General features: G+C 49.2%; 1 protein-coding gene across 1 annotated transcript in view; it reads right to left on the bottom strand.

Annotated features, from left to right (window-relative positions):
• Positions 1–19,213, bottom strand: part of Muc16 (mucin 16, cell surface associated) — a 98,753-nt gene that overhangs the window by 59,954 nt on the left and 19,586 nt on the right. The window contains exons 9-15 of the mRNA XM_077110359.1: positions 14,362–17,286; positions 12,423–12,547; positions 12,279–12,346; positions 8,105–8,277; positions 4,057–4,181; positions 3,894–3,961; positions 1,659–1,828 (exon numbers count right to left, since the gene is read on the bottom strand). Of these exons, the coding sequence (XP_076966474.1) occupies positions 1,659–1,828; positions 3,894–3,961; positions 4,057–4,181; positions 8,105–8,277; positions 12,279–12,346; positions 12,423–12,547; positions 14,362–17,286 (3,654 nt within the window). The remainder of the gene's footprint in view (positions 1–1,658; positions 1,829–3,893; positions 3,962–4,056; positions 4,182–8,104; positions 8,278–12,278; positions 12,347–12,422; positions 12,548–14,361; positions 17,287–19,213) is intronic.

Genomic DNA, 19,213 nt, shown 5'->3' with positions numbered 1-19,213 from the left:
GCTCTCTCAGCTTCGTCTCCTTCATAAAATTTGGTGAGGGTCTTTTTCTAGCTTAGTGTCTGGGTTTTCGGGATGTGGAATTGACAAAGTTGTGGCGAATTGAGAAGGGGCATGGGGAGGTGAAAATGAGATGGAGGAAGAGAGTGGCATGCATGGTTTGGAATATTAAGAACAATTTGGATAATGGCATGGGATGGGGTAAAGGGGGAGAGACTTGAGGGTCAGATGGACGTTATCGCAGTTGGAGTCTGAAAGCAACTGGGGAGAAGATTGGATTTTTCCTGAGTGTTTGGCCTGGGTCATGGTTGGCATTTCTTCTGATCCTCAATGGGAGATGAAAGACTGGCTCCAGAGGAGGCCTGAGATTTACTAGGGTTATTCCTGAATGATCTCATGTGATTATCAGAACAATCCCACGTGGTATTTTTACCCCATTCTGCAGGCGTAAAACACTAAACCCTAACACTGAGACGGTAACAGGACTTGTCCTGCATCACACGAAACAGAACCGTCACTCAACAGCGTCCACACTGTTCACCACTGCTCAAGTTAGTTGCAATTTTGGAGCAGACCTTCTAAGGGCCAAGAACAACGCGTGCTACAGATAATACAAAGAAGTATAGGTATTGCAAACCAGGCATAAAGGAAAGTGGATAAAGTGGATAGAGATGGGAGAAAACTAAGCATTGGGTTAGTCTGTTAAGCTAGAGGTCACCAGATGCCCCTGCCTGTCCTTCTGTTTGGGGCTTGCTCTATTTGGATGGTCTGCTGAGTTTCCTGGTTTAGCTGTGCCTCCAGTACTTGGGTGGCATCTTCATTTTGCCCTGCGTTATAATTGGGTGGTCCCTGGGCCAATGACTTCCTCCCTGAATGCACAGTGGCTGTAGGTCAAAATGAGCATCACTACTCCCAGAGTTTTGTGTGAGATTAACATGAAACAACACTAGTCAAGTCCTCATCGCCGTTCCTGGTGCACAGGAAACTTTGAATAAATGTGAGCCGCAGTTGTGGTCTTTATTCTTGGCAGTAGTGTTGTAGTGTGGGTTTTTTTCTTTCTGTTTTTTGGCTATGATGTGTCAACAGCTACCATTCCTGATGTATTGACTGAGGGAGGTGAAGTTTTAGGAGGGCAATGTGAGTCCATATGGTTCTTGGGGCCTGAGAATGTGCCTTACGTTGTCACGATGAACAGAAAAAGCGGAGTGAGGGCTGAACTTGAACTGGGCCCCTGAAGACTCTTGGGGGAGACTTAACCAGAGGACTCTGCAGCACCCCATGTCCCCTGCAGCACCTGGGTGCTCCCACTGGGCTTTATGGAAGCAGATGGGAATAAGAGCCATTTCATCTCCGAAGGTGGAAGGGGAGAAGAAATCAGCCTCTGTTAGCGTGCTGACCATGGAAAATGAGCTCTCAAGGCGACCTGGGTTTGTGTCAGAGCTGTTTTGACCTAGTTAATTCCTCATAGAGTCTTGTGCTTTCCAGGTTAGCAGCATCCCTGTCCTCTACCTAGTAGATGCTATGAACATCCCTACAGGGGTCACATGAAAATGCCTCCAGGCATTGCCTAATGTCCCCTGGGATGCAAAGTCACCTAGTCAAGAACTACTAGTAGAGAGAGATCTGGGTCTGTGGAGACCCCTGCTGTAGTGGTCACTCACCATTGATATAGAGGCTGTCTCTGTCCAGGGTGTAGGGACCCAGCCGGGTGATTCCGTGGGTCAGCTGGCTCACTTCCTGGTACAGCTGCTTTCGGTCCAGACTGGGGCTCATGGGGTCAGGGTGGTAGGTGCAGATGGCGTTCACGGTGGTGACCGCCTCACTCTTGGATCTGCCATGACAGGGATGTGGGAGTGGGGACACCCAGAGACGTGGGAGGGTCACGTCTCTCCTTCAGACTGAGCCCCCCTCCTGATTTCCTGACCCCTCTCTATGGGTCGTGTCTGGTTTCTCGGACACATTCCTGTCTGGTCCTTTACGCAGGCTCCCTGCCTGTCTGTAAACTGGTTGATCTTCAGAGCCTCATCCTCAGCCAGCTTCTCCTTTTTGGATCCCCATTCTTCTTGGCTAACACCCACCGTGTCCGGTACCAGCTCATGACCATAAGACACGATTGCACTTTAAAGAGACTTCTCTCCTGAGCATCACTTCATGTGACCAACAGCCTCAAAGATGCCCTCAGACCCCTTTGATCCTGTATTTCCCAAGTTCAGCTTATCATCTTGTCCCCCTGAAATACAAAGCCTGCTCCTTCCCCATGTTTCTCTGTCCATGTCGGTGCCAGAGGTCTGGAGGCCTCCCGGACCTCCTCGTAGCATTTCTCCCCGCGGCCACGGTGCACCCAGGTCCCTTCTGTCTTCTCAATGGCCCACTCAACTTTCCTGGCCCAGCATCATTTTAAATGATCCCTGACCACTTTTGCTAATGCCTTACTTAAAACAAGCCACATCATGCGAACCAGAGCTGCACTGACAACTCCAGAGACCCCCTGGCTCTGAATAAAATTATGACTAATATTTACAAGACAACTGCTAGGTGATAATATTTATGGGACAGCTTTTACTGAGCACTCGACTTTTTTGCCGTGGCTGTCCCACTTTAGCTTGTCAACAACTCAACGAAATAGATATGGATGCTATTCCTGTTTCTTAAACATTTTAAATTACAGCTTTATTGAAATATAATTCAGTGTTTTGACACCCATATGCATTACTTGCAGTCAAGCTCATTAACATTTCCATCGCTTTACATAGCGCTTTTCTCCTGTGTGGGTCTCTGTGTTGAGAATACTCAAGATCTACCTAGCAAACTTCAAGTATGCGATGCAGCGTCATTAACTCTATCCATGCTCATTTTATCACTGAGGAAACAAAGTCACATACATAGTAAAGAATTTTCCAAACATTATATAGCTAGGGTCAGAAAAAGAGTGTGATGTAACACATTTGGACACTGGAGATTATTTGTGTGTCACCTCATTGCTGTACAAAACATGGTGACAACTCCTTGGTATGGCCTGGGGTCTCCACCCTGGCCATACGGTCTCCTCTCAGGATGCTGTTTCTCCACTGCCCCAGGAGTGTGATCTCAGCCATCCACACAGTTCCCAGGCACTCACCTGCTTCCTCCCTTCTCTATCCCCCGCTTCTCTCCCCCTCCCTCTTCCCCTCCCTCCCTTCCTCCCTTCCTTTCTTTTCCATTCCTTCACCCATTCCTTGATCCATCCGCTGATTGTCCCTCCCTCTCCTCCTATTTCACTGAACTTTGCCCACACACCATGCTCTTTCTCACATGTGCCATTGCTCACGATGGCCCACCCTTGAAATGCCACCTTGGCCAGTGCTTCCTCTGGCTAATGTACATTCACTCAGCTGTCAAAACCGGCCTTGGGCATCACCCTCTCCGGGCGGCCTCTACCCAGCACCCTCGTGATGAGCTCAAAGTCCACGCTCTGGGCTCCTGTGGCCCCCGTGTAGAGTTCAGTGGTCACACGAACCCGGCTCACGTTATGGTTTCAGTTCATGTGGCTGCTTGCCTCTCTCGAGTTGGGGCACCTAGAGGGAAGGACTCACGGTCCACCTCAGTGTCCCCAGTACCATTGCAAGAATGGCCTAAGCTGTCATTTCCTGTTTGCTAATGCGTTGGCGCTGCCCTTGCTGATCCATGAACCTGCTTGCTCCATTCTCTGCTTGTCCAAATAGCTGAAGGCCAGCTCTTTTGGCAATCCCTCTCTTTAATGCTCTTAGCCAAAGAGAGTGTCTTCCATGTCTGAGTTCCTGGACGGCCGCAGCCATTTATGATCCTTGCTGTCTAGGGACCAGGCTCAGGCCCTCACCTCCAGGTAGGTTTGCCTGTGACAGCACAGGCCCTCGTGATGTGATGGAGGGAAGACTCACCTGAGCAGAGACAGTCTGCAGCCAGAGTAGCTGGAGCCGATGCTGGTGTTCCTGAACACAGACTCGAGCTGGGAGGAAGGACAGGGAGATGAGTGGGGTGGGCTGCGGGGCCTGGTGGGGGATAAGACACAGCAGGCCCCTGAAGGCATTGGCTGGCTCTTACCAGGCGAATCAGGGCCTTCTCCGTGGAGTTAAAGTTCAAGGAGCCTGGGCGCCCCATGTCTGGGGTGTAATATAGGTTGGTGATTGTCAGGTTCACGGTAAATGTCACCAGGACCGGTTGTAGACCTGCAGCCGGAGGACAGGGGAAAGAGAGCCCGTCGGGTTAGTGCCGAGCTGGGTGTGGGCTGAAGAGCTTAACCGTCTCTAGAGCCACAGTGTCCACCAGGTGAGGCCTGGGATAGCCCATTTGGGCTATCCTGCAGCCAGCCAGAGAGCGAGGTGAAGGACCTCCAGGGTGGATGTGTGACTTCAGCTCAGAAGAGAACCCCAGTCCTCTCAGCCCAGAAGGACAAAGGTTGACAAGTCAGGGACTTCTCATCGAAAAGAGGAGGAGCCGAGACCTTTCGTTCTTAGGTCTTGGGCCACAAATACGTGAGCAGTAAAAAAAAATCCAAATAGTAATAATGACCATGAAGGAAAAGAGCACAGAGGTGGGTATGGGATGTGAAGTGGGGACGTTCCCTGACAGGTGCATGCTGGGCTGAGACCTGCAGGACAAGAAGGGACCAGCAGATGAACTCCAAGAACAGGACATGCAATAACCCTAAAGAGAGAGGGATGCGTGGACCCTGGAGGAATAGAAACGAGGCTGCCATGGCAGAGGTGAGGCAGCAAGGGGCAGAGTGAGGCAGGCGGAGGCAGGGGGACAGTGGTTCCAGACTATGCAAGTATCCATCAGCTGCTGAGTGGGAGATGAAGTTTCGGGGGACCCAGAGACCAGACTCCTACCTGTAGAGCTGGAAATAGGGGTCACAGATGTTGGGGATCCTAGAGGGTATGTGGAGGTCACTAGATCTGAAAGAAAAATACAACACAAATAAAGATTACTGAGCTTCATTGGGCAGCCACAAGAGAACCAGCTGTTAATGGGAACTTGAGGCTCTCCTTGGTCCAGCCTGAGACCTTTGACAGGCCTGGGGCCTCTCTGGAGCTGAGAACCCCGGGGATGGGGCACACTACCTCAGGCTTGGGGGGGGAGGGTACTGGGGCGTGGGGACTTTAGGGCCATCCATACTCACTGCTTCTGGTTGAAGCCCAGTACTGATGGGTATAACCTGCAGAGGGAGGGAAGAAAGAGTGAGATGCTAGGAGGAGGTTTGGGAAGGGTGAAGTCATGTGGTCATCTATTTTTAGTTTTTTGAAGACTCTCCCTGCATAATGGATGTGCTTCACATTCCCATCAATGGTGCATAAGAGTTTTCCTTTGTCCATACCTTTACCACCACTTTCTATTTCCTTTTCTGGGAATAGCCATTCATCCTAACTAGGGTTGTAGCAATGCCCCTTCCTCCACCAAAGAGTCTTAATTAAGCTTTTCCAGAAACCCTCCCCATAATTGTTCTTATTAACAGAATATTAGCGAAAATTTCTGCCAAAAAAACTCAATGTGGGTTAGGACTTCCTATGCTTTTGTGAGGACTAAGTTGCTCTGTCTTGCAAAAGCTAGGTTTGGCTGCAGACTTGATGATGTCTTGTGAAAGCCTCTGACTAATCTAAAAAATGGGAAAAAAAGAACTTTATGTGAACTCAAAAAAAAAAAAAAAAGAGAGAATACTTTTATGTAGACTCCTATAAAAATGTAAACTTCCAAGGTCCCCTACCCCCCGCCATTGGGTATAAGTTTCCAAGCATTTCCAGACTCCAGGTTTGTAGGATTTTTTTAGGTAGAGCCTTACTTTGAACTAGTGCAGCCACTAAACCTGCTTCCTCTTAATTCCTGGGTGCCCAGCTGTGCCTGTCCTACATCAGAGTGAGATGCTATCTCGTTGTGGGTTGATTTGTATTTCCCTGGGGACATTATGTCCAGTGAAATAAACCAGACACAGAAGGACGTGTACTGCATATTCCCACTCATGTGGAAGCCAAGAAAGTTGATCTCAAAGAAGAAGAGAGTGAAATAGTGATTGCTGGAGGCTGGGAGGGATAGAGGGCCATTGGATAATAAATATCTCAATATAGTTAGTTATGAGCTGGGCACAGTGGCGGGCGTCTGTAATCCCAGCCTCAGCAACTTAGCAAGGCCCTAGGAAACTTAGTGAGGCCTCGTCTCAAAGTAAACATTAAGAAAAAAGGGCTAGGTATATGGCCTAGTGATGAAATGTCCTTGGGTTTAAACCCTGGTACCAAAAAATCAAATAATAAATAAATAGAGTTAGATATAAAGAATAGTTCTCACATTCTACACCACAGTAGGATGACGGTAGATTGCAAACTATTATTTTATGATGCACCAGAAAAGAGGTGTCCATTGGCTTCAGATGCAAAAAAATGATAAGAAGATGGAAATGTTAATTAGCTTGATGTGATCATTACATGGTACACACATGGACTGAATCATCACACTGCACCCTCTATATAACGTGCAGTTATTTTGTGTCAATTGAAAAGAAAAAAAAATCAAAATGAGTGAGAAGCAGAAGTCAAAACAGAATTCAAGACACCCATCTTCCTGAGCACTTTCTCTGAGATTCATCAATAAATAACATCTACTGTTATTAGTTAATTGCCTTGTACTCTGTTGTTCACAATATTATTATCCTCATTATCATTAATCTCAAAGATAGCAGCAATTAGGGCCCCTTCATTATTGTGTGTGTGGGTTAGTGCGTACCTGGAATAATGTCAAACTCATTAAATGAATGATAGAGACAGCATTATATGTGTGCTTAGCCTCTTTTGTGTTCTCTTCATCCATTACAGAGGGATTCTCTGCCCTTAACCACTTCCATTTTTTTTGTGCTTCTCATAGAGTGATGATTCTATGACATAATGTGCATAGAGTTTTGGGTAGGATTACTAGACTTTGTATGTGAAGTTCAGGGTCATAGGAATTCCTCAATCATGATTAGCCTTTCTTACAGGTGTTACTGTTGATGCTGTTGCCCAAGACCTTGTTGCACAGGACACTAGCATTGTGAAGAGCTTCCAGGTTAGTTTGTCAGGGCAGGTGTAGTTCTAGCTAGCCCTTGGAGATGAATGAAGGATCCCAGGCTGCCGTCAGGGAGGGGAAGAGGTTACCAATCACTGCGGTTAGGAAGTTGGGGGCTCCAGGGGCACAGCTGACCTCAACAGCCACTGTGGGCTGGTTTACCCTCTTCCTTCCCTAATGCCGTGTGCTGTTCCCGCTGGGTCTGTGAATGGGCACAGGAATGAGTGTGGAAGGAATCTTCGTGTGCAGCTTAAGCAAATTGGTGCAGCCAATATGGAAAGCAGTATGGAGATTTCTTGGAAAGCTGGGAATGGAACTACCATTTGTCCTAGCTCCCCTTTCTTTGGTCTATATCCAAAGGACTTAAAACAGTATCCTACAGGGACACAGCCACATCAATGTTTATAGCAACACAATTCACAATAGCTAAACTGTGGAACCAATCTAGATGCCCTTCAATCGGTGAATGGATAAAAAGAATGTGGCATATATACACAAAGGAATATTACTTAGCAATAAAAGAGAATAAAATTATGGCAGTTGCAGGTAAATGGGTGGAGTTAGAGAAGATAATGCTAAGTGAAGTTAGCCAATCACCCAAAAAACCAAATGCCGAATGTTTTCTTTGATATAAGGAGGCTGATTCCTAGTGGGATAGGGAACAGGAGCATGGGAGGAATGGATGAACTCTAGATAGAGCAGAGGGGTGGGAGGGGAAGGGAGGGGGCGGGGGTAATTAATGATGGTGGAATGTGATGGTCATTACTATTCAAAGTACAGGTATGAAGACATGAATCGGTGTGAATACACTATGTATACAACCAGAGATATGAAAAATCGTGCTCTATATGTGTAATAAGAATTGTAATGCATTCTGCTGTCATATATAAACAAAAAAATTACATAAAAAAACATCCTGTTAAGATTTTGAGGGGAGAAGAATGAGCCCCCACGGGCATTCTAGGTCGGCCCGGGACTCTGTCTGTGAATCTGGAGAAACCACAGTGCAGGAAGACCCTTCAGGGATCTGGGCACCCCCAGCTGAAGCAGAGCTACTCACCATTGACACACAGACTGTTCCTTTCCAGAGAGTAGGGGCCCAGCTGGGTGACACCATGGGTCAGCCGGCTCAGCTCCCAGTACAGCTGCTCCCTGTCCAGCCTGGGGCCTGTAGGACCCGAATAGTAGCTGCACACTGCGTCGATCCTGGTGCTCATCTTATCCTTTTCGGCTCTGGGGAGAGAGGGACATGGGCACAGGGCTGGAGACTCCGCCACGCTGCCTCCAGTTGTACCCTTGGTCTTTTAGTCAGCACCTCGGCCTGGGTTGCCCCTGTTCTTTGACTGCATCTTTTCCTCTTTCGTCTGGGGATCCAGACCCCACCTCTTTAAATGTAGCCCCCCCCACCCCCCAGGGCTGCTCCGCTCCCCGTGCTCTTCTTATAACTCCTCCACCCCCAGCCCCACCACACTCCCTCCCTCCACTCCGGGAGGAGCCCAGTCCTGCCTGGGCCGGGGGGCTGGGAGGTGGAGCTCCCCGGGAGGGAACTGTGGAAAGGAGAGGAGAGAAGGATGGGGACCTCGGGCATGTGGGCCATCATCCCCATGGCTGCTGCATGGGGCAACAGCCATCATGGAGCCTGACAGGGTGACTTCATCAGAAGTCGGTGAATCCCAAGGCTGGGTTCAGCACTTCAGGAAAACCTTTTAGGTAGGCAACTACGTTTGGAGAGAGAGAGAGAGAGAGAGAGAGAGAGAGAGAGAGAGAGAAGAGAAGAGAGAGAGAGAGAGGGAGGGAGGGAGAGAGAGAGAGAGAACATGTATAATGGCATAAAAAAACAAATATAAGAAGTAATTAGGAAGCCTTGTTGGGACACAGAGTAGCTCTCTTTTTAGTTTTTTGAGGAAACTTCACACTGTTTTCCATGATGTTCTAATTTACATCCCCACCAAAAGCATTTGAGAGGGTTGGGGCTGTGGCTCAGTGAGAGAGCGCTTGCCTCACACAGGTGAGGCACTGGGTTTGATTCTCATCCCTGCATATAGATAAATGAATAAAACAAAGGTCCATCAACAACTAAAAAAATATTTTAAAAAAAGTGTATGAGAGCTCCTCTTTCTCTGTATTTGTTATTTTGTTTTGTCTGTTTGATTATAGCCTCTAACTGGGGAGAGATGGTATCGTGTGGCACCAAGATGCAGAATCAATCTAAATGTCACACACACACACACACACACACACACACACGTGCGTGCATACACTATTATTCAGCCATAAAAGTGAATGAAATCCTGTCCTTTTTGGCAACAAGATGAGCCTGAAGGACATTATGTTAAGTGAAATGAGCCAGAAAGACAAATACCACATTTTCAAATCATACGTGGAAACCAAGAAATATTGATCTCAGAGACGTGGAGAGTAGAATAGTGTTAACAGAGGCAGGGAAGGGTGGGGTGGGGTGGGGAGAGTTGGATGGAGACAGAGACATTGGTGACTGGGTAAGAAAAAAATAGGTCCTGGTGTTCCACAGGACAGGAAGGGAACCACAGTTAGCGATAATTTATTGCATATTTCAAAATAGCCAGAAGACTTTGCATATTCCCAGTACAAATAAATGATAAGTGTTGGAAGTGATGGAAGTGTAATTACTCCGATGGGATCATTATACACTATGTACATGTATCAGAATATCACATCATACCCCATAAATACAATATTTTGCATCATCTAGATTTTTATGTTTTCATTAGTGTATTGTAGACATAGATGCAACTAATTTATTTTTAGAGAAGCATTGAGGCAATGTCATTCCACAGTATCTTTGTCATGAGTTGAAGCTGACCTGTCTGAGATGCCCCCTAGGGGACAGCTGTACTGGTGGGGAGAGGTAGCCCTGTCCTGGCCTTGGAACGCTGCTGCTGTTATCTGTGCTGCTCAAAGCATTTATTCTCACTCATGCCCATGAGTGTAGTACTACTCTCAAAGTGTGGTCTAGGGACTCCTGGTGTACCCAAAAGACTTACAAGGAGCGTACCAGGTAAGATGCCATTTTCCTTTTTCATTTACTCAGAAGTATACAGTGATTCCCCCTCCCAATGGCCCCATAAGCTAAAATATTCAAACAGATTGAAGGCAGAAGCATATATCTAGCCATCTCCTTCTAGGCCAGACATTGCAAAGTTTGGTAAAAAATGTAAACAATACCTCTCTTCTCCTTATGCTATTTAAAAAATATGGCTATTGTTCTTAAAAATACATTATTTGCATTAATATGAGTAGTCAGGTCTGTATATCCATGAGATCCACATTTGCAGATTGAACCAACCTTGGATCAAACATACTTTTTCAAAAAATTGCATCTAGAGCTGAGGACACAGCTTGGTGGTGCAGTGCTGACCCAGCATGAGGCTCTGGATTTGGTCTCCAGCCCCACAGTATGTACATACATGCATAAAGTTATATCTGTACTAAGTATGTTCAGATGGTCCCCCTTGCCATTTCCCCTAAGCAATGCAGCATAACCACTATTTCATGGTCTTTACATTCTATTAGGTGTTATAAGCAATCTAGAGATGATATGAGAGGCTGTGCGTAGGTTATGCAAAAACCGCCACTTTATATAAGGGACATGAGCATCTGCAGATATTGGTATCCTTGTGGATCTTGGGGCAAATCCTCCATGAATGCTAATGATAGCTGCATTAGGTTTATTATGTTGAATGAATGAATAAGTACTTATAAAATATATCAGCTTTAATAATTTTCAATACAGCAAATGGGGGGGCAGAACCCCCAAGATCTCTGGAGTTCTGACCACTTTTTGATTTATTTTTTTTTTCTGAGCACTTTTAAAGAATGTTAATTTGTTAGGAGGGGCTGGTGAGATGATGTTGGTAAAAGGCTACAGAGTTTTAGTGATAAGATGGGTCAGTTCTGGAGATTTGATGTGCAGCATGTCGATGATAGTTGACAATACTGCATTGTACCCTTGAAATTTGCTATGAAGATAGATCTTCAAGTGAACTTCCTCAGCAATCATGTACAGCTATGTAGAGGTGGTCGACATGCTAATGAGCCGAATTGTGATTATCGATGAATTGCGGTATGTCTACATACATCACATCATCAAGTCATACACCTTGAATGTCCACAATGGGTCATTAAGGCTGGTAGGAAAAAAGAGTGCAAAAGGTGTTGACCCCAGTGACCTTGAGGTCTGCTGGAATCCTGGTTAAGAGCAAGGACTCCTGAACCAGGACACTCGGGCTCCAACCTTGGCTCTTCTCAAGCAGTGACTTGATTATTTTGAGCCTCAGTCTTCTCATCTATAGAGTGGGGTCATACGTGTGTGGTTTTCATCCTTGGGGACTAAATGAAAACATGTAAGGCCCTAGACCGAAGGTGGCATGTGGCCATGCCATGATTACTGATTCCCTCCACCTGTGGAGGGAGGGGGCCAGGAGGAATAGGTGGAGCTCAATGAGGACAGTTCCCATCCATGACGCTCCAGCAATCTCTCCGCTCACAGGAGGGGGTGGTAAGCCCTCCCTTTTGACAGCATGATCCAAGTTTATTGGAAGGAGGACGCCATGGAGACGCCTTAGGGACATAAGCTGTAAGGGGAGGGTGCTGAGCCCCAGGGACCACAAGGGACCCTGAGGGAGCCTGGGCAGAGCAGAGATGGCAGGCTATTTCTGCAGTGTGTTTAAGTCCCTTGAAGATTATTTCAATTGCATGATCTCCTGCGTCAGCTCAACATTTACTTCCTTTTCCACTATTTTAGTGAGACTTGGGCATGTCCTTGCCTCTTTTTCAGGGAACAAACTGCAGAGATGGTTTGGGTCGGGGAAAATGCCGGGGGTTTTGGGCATGGCGTTGGCCAAGATCTACACTGGCTATCCCTATGAGCTCCAATTAAGCGAGAGCAGGCACTACACTGGACCAGGCAGTATCTGGCTTATTTCACTGTGCTGAATAATGAACAAGCCTAAGAGAAAGAGTCTGTTGATATCAAGATTCTATAGATAATGTGACTGAGGAACAGAAAGGGTATATGTCTTGCCCGAGGTCACGCAGCCAGCAAGTGAAAGAGCACAGGCTCAAAGTCTAGCCTGGGGTCCACTAGTCTATATTGCCTCTTAGCAAAAGTCCAAGAAGCTGTGGCTATCTAGGATGTGGAGGGCCAAGAATTAAGACAGAATTGAGGTTGCCATTGGCCATGAAGGGAGTCTCACCTGAGCATTTTCAGCCTGCAGTCAGCGTAGAAGGAGCCGAGACTGCTGTTCCTGAACAAGGGCTTGAGCTGGGGAGGAAGGAGAAAGAGATGAACAGGAGGGGCCAAGGCAGCAGGGCGGTGGCCACTGGGGAGGGGATCTTACCAGGTGCTGCAGGGTCCTCTCGGTGGCATTGAATATCCCAGAGCCTGGAAGCCCCATGTCCTCCGTGTAGGGCAGGTTGGTGATGGTGAAGTTGATAGTAAAATATACCGTCAAAGGAACCTCAGCTGCATGGGGGAGGGGAGAAGAGGGCAGCACTGTCAGTCCTGGGCAGAAGCGGGAGGCAGGGCCTGAGGACGAACTTCAGCTCTGGCAGCCAGGGAGGGTCTGTCCTGCGGAACTGCTTCATGAGTTCCCACACCAGGAACTTCCTACACAAGGTGGCAACCGTCCCAGTTTGCTAAGGAAGGTATGAACTCCTGGGTGCAGGCTCAGTTTTCAAAGTGAGAGGGTTCCCACGTCCCGTATCCCCATGGCCATGTTTATCACAGCACTGTCCACAGAGCCAAGATACGGACTCAACCTAGTGCCCATCCACGAGCGAACGGATAAAGAAAACAAGGTGTGCACTCATGGTCTTCCTCCACCGTGGAAAAGAATGATGTCTTACTCTGACATAAAGAACTAGAGGACATGGAGATTCCTCAGAAAACTGGGAATGGCACCACCATTTGACCCAGCTATCCCACTCCTTGGTTTATACCCAAAGGACTTAAAATCAGCATATTACAGTAATGCAGCCACATCAATGTTTATAGCAGCTCAATTCACAATATGGAACCAACCTAGGTGTCCCTCAATAGATGAGTGGAAAAAGAAAATGTGGTATATATACTCATGGAATATGACTCAGGTTTAAAGAAGAGTGAAATTATGGCATTTGCCAGTAAATGGATGGAGTTGGAGAATATCATGTTAAGTGAAATAAGCCAATCCCAAGAAACCAAAGGCTGGATGTTTTCTCTAATATGTGGATGCTAATTCACAATAAGGTGAGGGGGTGGGGGGCACTAGGGAAGAATAGTGTTACCTTAGATTAGGTAGAGGGAAGGGAGGGGAGGGGAGGGGAAGTGTTTCTTATCCCTGTTTCTTAAGACAGTGGAGTGACATTATTACTGTATGGATATATGTGACCAATGTGATTCTGCAACATGTACACTCAGAAAAATGAGAAATTATGTCCCATCTATGTATGATCTATCAAAGTGCATAGATGCATTCTACTGTCCTGTATAACTAATTAAAACAAATTTAAAAATTAAAAAAAAAAGAACTGGAGGACATTACGCAGGTGACAGACCAGGTGGGGAAAGACAAGTGGGACAGACTCTTTCTCCCCCGTGTGGGTGTAGAGGAGGTCTGTCTGCAGTGGAGCAGAGGGAGCGTCCAGGGAGGAGGGGGAGGAACGGGGGAAACACTGGGGACTGAATTAGAGCAAGTGAGATTCCATGCTTGTGTAGTTATGTCAAGATGAACCCCAATATTATGTGTAACTAAAATCGACCATTATAACACTCAATCTGAGTGAAAGATGGTGGCAACTTGAGGTTGGGCAGGTTGGGGGTAGAGAGGACAGAGAGAATTAAATAACAAATACAAAAACAGAGACAGAAAGAAAAAGCCCTGATGTTCTCCAGCTCAGTGGGGTGACTAGAGCTCAGGATAACCTGGTATAGATTCCACAGAGAGCTAGAAGAGGGGACGTTCTATTCCAGTTAAGTGAAAACATTATGCCAAGTGAAATCAGCCAGACACAAAAGGGAAAATGTGGTATGATCTCACTGATATGAACTATCCAGAAGGGGCAAATTCGTGGGGGTAAGTAGATCAAAGGTCACCAAGGGCTGGCAGGAATAGGTAGTGATTGCAGAAAGGGTACAGAGGTTGGGGTGATCCGAGTTCTAAAAACAGTGGTAATGGTTACACAACAGTAAGAACATAATCCATGCTGCTGAACTCTACGTCTAAAATGCTTAAAAGGGCAAACTGGATGGATACTCTGCGTATTTTACTACAACAAAGAGAAGTCACTCTTTCTGACCTGTTCCTGGAGCCATGCTCTCCGGGCCCCAGGTGGACATCGCGGGTGTGGTCAGAGGGCTGAAGGGCCTTCCGGGCAGTGTGCCAAAGGTGATTCTGGTGTCAGCCATTGTGGAGCTCCAATCTGCGGCAGCTAGATGAGGGGTCCCCTCAGTTGTAGCTTTCAGGGTAGTGGTTTGACTTGCTCCTTCTCCATGACTGGCTGTAGGTGATGTTGGGCTCTCTGATGGTATCAAGGTCATAGTGGTATCTGTGACAGTCCTGGAAATATCTGGGAGTCCAACTGAAGTTGCAGGCAGTGACGTCTCTGTGCTCCAGGAGGTCACCGTAGGGGGCTCACTTGTGGTAGGGGCACCGGCAAGCCCGGGGACGCTGGGGGGAATGGTCGGAGCTGGGATACCTGTGCTGGCCTCTGCTGAGGGGCTGGGGGCGCTGGGGGCCCGTACGCCCGTGGCTGATGTTAAACCAGGGGACAGGGCTACAGCTGTCCCGGGGTGGGTGGAAAGTGAGGCTGCTTCTTCAGGAGCACCCGTGGGCACAGTCGGGCCTGGATCAGCTCTGCTGGTCTCAGTCACAGGTGAGGAGGAGAGAGGAGTCGTTGTCTCTGGTCCGCCGCGTGAAGCAGCGTGAGTCAGGATCCCTGCACTAACCTCCACCCCAGGTCCGATGGACGGTGAGGCTGGGGTCTCTGATAAAGGAGGAACAAGAGTCGAGGCAGGGACTTTGGTACTTGTCTGTGCCCTGGGAGGGGTGACCAATGAGGCTGTGGTCTCTGGCTCACCGGGAGAGGGAGTTGTCATTGGAAGCGTCATCCTGGCTGGTAGTTCAGAACTAGTGACCTGTGAGGTCACCGTGCCTGGTTCTTCAGGTGAGGCAGTCCTGACTGGCACAGCTGGACTGGCTTCTGTCCCAGGACTGGCGGCCATTGAGGGTGTGGCGTCTGATCCACTATGGGGAAAATCTGAGGGTGTCCTGGGGACGGCCGGGCTAGTCTCCGTAGGACGAACGACTCGAGCTGTTGCAGCTGGCTCACCAGGGGAGACGGTCGGAGTGGGCACAGCTGAACTGGCAATGGCCCCGGGATGGGGGACCCGCGAGGTTGTGGTACCCGGTTGATCTGGGGAAAGGGTCAGAGCTGGAGGAGTTGTACTTGTCTCTGTCCTAGAACTAGTGACCAGTGAGGTCACCAATCCAGGAGAGACAGTCCTAGTTAGAACGGCTGGACTTGTCTGCTCCCCAGTCTGGGTGACCGGTGAGGCTGCGGTATCTGATTGAGAAGAAGAAAGAGCCAGACTTGGAGGACTTGTACCGGTCACTGCCAGAGAACTAGTGACCCATGAGGTCACTGCCTCTTGTACCTTAGGTGAAACAGTGGATGTTGAGATAGCTGAACTGGCTTCTTCCCCAGGAACAATGGCTGTTGAGGGTGTGGTATCTGATTCACTATGAGAAAAGCTTAGGGTTGTCCTGGGAACAGCTGGGCTGGTCTCTGTAGGATGGAGGACCCATGAATCTGTGGCATCTCTCCTACTAGGTGAAGCCCTCAGAGTCGGGACCGCAGAACTGGATTCTGACCCAGGACGGGTGACCCACGGGGCTGTGGTCTCTGGTTGGTCAGGGGAAGGAGTCCGAGTTGGAAGCAAACTTGTCTGTGCTCCAGAACTAGTGACCCATGCAGTCAATGTCCCTGGTATACTAGGGGAGACAGTCAGAGCTGGAGTGGGTGAACCTGTCGGTGGCCCAGCAGCGGTGACCAATGAGGCTGTGGTCTCCGGCTCACCAGCTGGAACCGTCAGAGTTGGAATATTCCTAATGGTCACTGATGTATAAGGAGTGGCAAGGAGTGGGATATCAGGTGGGACCCCTGTCGCTGGAATATCAGAACTGGCTTCTTCTCTAGGAGCAGTGGCTGTTGAGGGCATGGTATCTGATTCAGCTTGGGAAAAACTTAGGGTCGTCCTGGGAACTGCTGTGCTGGCCTCTGCAGGGTGAGTGACCCGTGAGGTTGTGGTATCTGGTTCTCCAGGTGAAATAGTCTCTGTTGAAACAAGGGAACTGGCTTCTGTCTCAGCCTGGGTGGCCCATGAGGTATCCAGGTGACCTGGGGAAGCAGTGGGAGCTGGAGGAGTAGTACTCGTCTCTCTCCCAGAACTAGTGACCGGTGACGTTGCCCCCTCGGATACGTCCAGTGAGATGGAGGGATTTGGGGTGGTTGGAGTCTTCGGTGTGCCACGGCTGGTGGCCAGAGAGGCTGTGGTCTCTGGTTTATCAGAAGGAGTTTGAGTTGGTTTAGTTGAACTGCTGTCTGTCCCAGAACTAGGGGCCTGTGAGGTCACCAATTCTAGTATGTCAGGTGACACAGTCAGTGTTGGAACGGCAGAAGTGGATTCTGTCCCAGTACTGGTATCCAGTGAGGAAGGGATGTGTGGTTGACCCTGGGAAAAATTGGGGCTTGTTCTAGAGAAAGGTGCTGTGGTCACTGCCTCAGAACTAGCGGTCAGAGAGGCCTGCAGTCCTGATGCACCCGAGGAGACAGGCGGGGTTGTAGTGGAGTGACCTGCCTGTGTCTCAGGTTGGGTGACCTGTGAGGCTGCTGAGTCTGACTCGGGAGAAGACTCATCCAGAGTTGGGACAGCTGAACTGGTCTGTGCCCCAGGACTGGGGACCAATAAGGCTGTGGTCTCTGGTTCCCTGTTGGGTAGAGAGGGGGTTGTCCCCGGAACAGCCGTGCTGGTGATACGTTCTCTAAGACCCGTGGCCGAGGAAGCCGTTGCCTCTGGAGCTGTGCTGACGGTTTCCCCTGAAATCTGGAGCTTCAGGTCTTCTGAAGTGGGAATGGAGATCCAGGTGATGAAAGAGGGGATGGCGGTGGTCTTCAGAGGGGTGGCAGTGGTCTCTGCTCTTCCTGTCCTTCCTGTGGCTAGACCTGTGAATTGGGGGATGGACCCACAAGTCAGTCAAAATCATCCCACTTACTAGACTGCAAATCGCTTTTTTTCCTCTTCTATGTGGGGAAAGAGAGAGAGACATCTATTCTCTGGGACGCGGGTGGGGTGACTCTGGCATGGAAAAGGGTCGTGCCCTACCTTATGGTCACGTCCTGGGCTGTGACCCCTCTGGGGACGCACGGCCACACCTCTACTCCCTGTCCTCGTTGCCTTCTGCTCTGCTGCCTGAGCCTCTGCTCCACGTCTTCTCTCTGTGCCATGGTTTCTGCAACCTCCCCCACCCAAATCAGATCCACCCTCCCAACCTGGGTCAGAAGCCATCTCTGCTTCTCCCTCTTTCCTTGTGGCACTGCCTGCGCCTGCGCTGTGCCACGCCCTCCCAGTCTAGTTAGTAACTGCTCCTGTGGTCTGACTGCGAGGCACACCAGTAGGAGCTCAAGGAGAGTTTGCTTCAGTGAATTAAATGAATGGATGGACACATGGATGGATGCCCAAGAGGAGTCTCCTCCGGCTTGAGAGAGGGATTGTGCATCCTGCGCTTGGGAACGCGGGCCCTGTGCTGAGACTCTGTCTCTTTCGCTGAAGAGAGGGGTGACTTTTAGAGTTACCAAACCTTGATAAATGTGCCTTTTCTCATCTACAGAGTGGAGGCGAGCAGCCGTCTCAGGGTGTTGGTCAAAGGCACGGAGCGTGGTGCCTCGAGGGTCATGTTCCGGCTCCTGCCACACTGCTGCTGCCGCTGTCTCTGGTGGCCACTGCTCCTGTTATTCACTGCTGTGCCTAACTGGCTGCTGGCCCCATGCTCTTACCCCTGTCACCACCACCTGTGGCTGTGGCTACCCTGACGACCGTGTTCTAATGTTCCCGCCATTTTACGGGCAGAAGGATAGAAGCTTAGAGATCATGATTTGCCCAGAGTCAAATGGCTAGCGACTGGAAATTTGAATATGGTTCTGAGTTCCCGGCCTCGGCTCTTAACCACTGCTCCATCCCCTGAATGAATTTCAGGATCTGGTGAGGGCTGGGATGGAAGAGAAAGGAGTGAGGAGAAAATGCCCATCTGGGGACAGATCCCTGGCTCAGTGGCTCTCTACGGGGTCCGTTTTGCTTCTCAGCAATGCCTCGAGACATTCTGATTGTCACAGCTGTGTGTAGGTGCAGCTGTCCTCGGGAGGAGAGGCCAGGGACGCTGCTAGTTATTCCACAACACACAGGGAAGTTGTTCGCTAGGAAGAACCTCCTGCCCCACATGCCAGGAGCTCGGAGGTCGAGGAACCCCACTTTGTATTAAATGAGGGGGTGCTGACTGCCCCACAGGCATTTTGCCCTCTCAGTGTTGGTGAGCCTCTTCTAGTCACCTGATTGATGTAGCTGATCCTACAAGCACTGGCTGCCGCAGGAGAGCCCCCCCAAAGTGTCCCTACTACAGCTCTGTGCCTCCGTGCCCGAGAGAGGTCACTCAGCCCAGGTGTGGGCAGGCCCGCAGGGCTGTCCTCCCTTCCAGGAGTAAGCAGCTCACAGCCACTGATAGAGGGGAGTGGGATGGTGAATACCCCAGCACCTCGCCATTTGGAGGGGACAGTGCCAAGGGGACTGCGCCTCAGAGATCCTGGTGGGATTGGTGCTCTGTGACCCGCTCAGGGTGTCCCTTCTGCTGCCTCCTTCTCTTCTCTGTCTCCTCCACCAGGGCTTCCTGGGACCACCCCCCGCAACACGAACTACTTATCCCTGTTTCTTTGACCTGCCGTGGTCTGCTTCTGGGAAAACCCAACCCAAGATGCTTGGGTTCCATGAGAAAACCCATAGCGAGGCTTGGAGGTGACTATGTCTTGGAAAAAGTGGGTTGATAAAATAGTCTGGCTTCTGAACAATTTGGGAATAACTTCATGGATATGGGAAGCTTTA

The sequence above is a fragment of the Callospermophilus lateralis genome, chromosome 1, assembly GCF_048772815.1.
Source record: "Callospermophilus lateralis isolate mCalLat2 chromosome 1, mCalLat2.hap1, whole genome shotgun sequence".
NCBI classification, from domain to species: Eukaryota; Metazoa; Chordata; class Mammalia; order Rodentia; family Sciuridae; genus Callospermophilus; species Callospermophilus lateralis.
The sequence above is the reverse complement of the archived record's forward strand: the minus strand, read 5'-3'. Positions and strand labels throughout refer to the sequence as shown.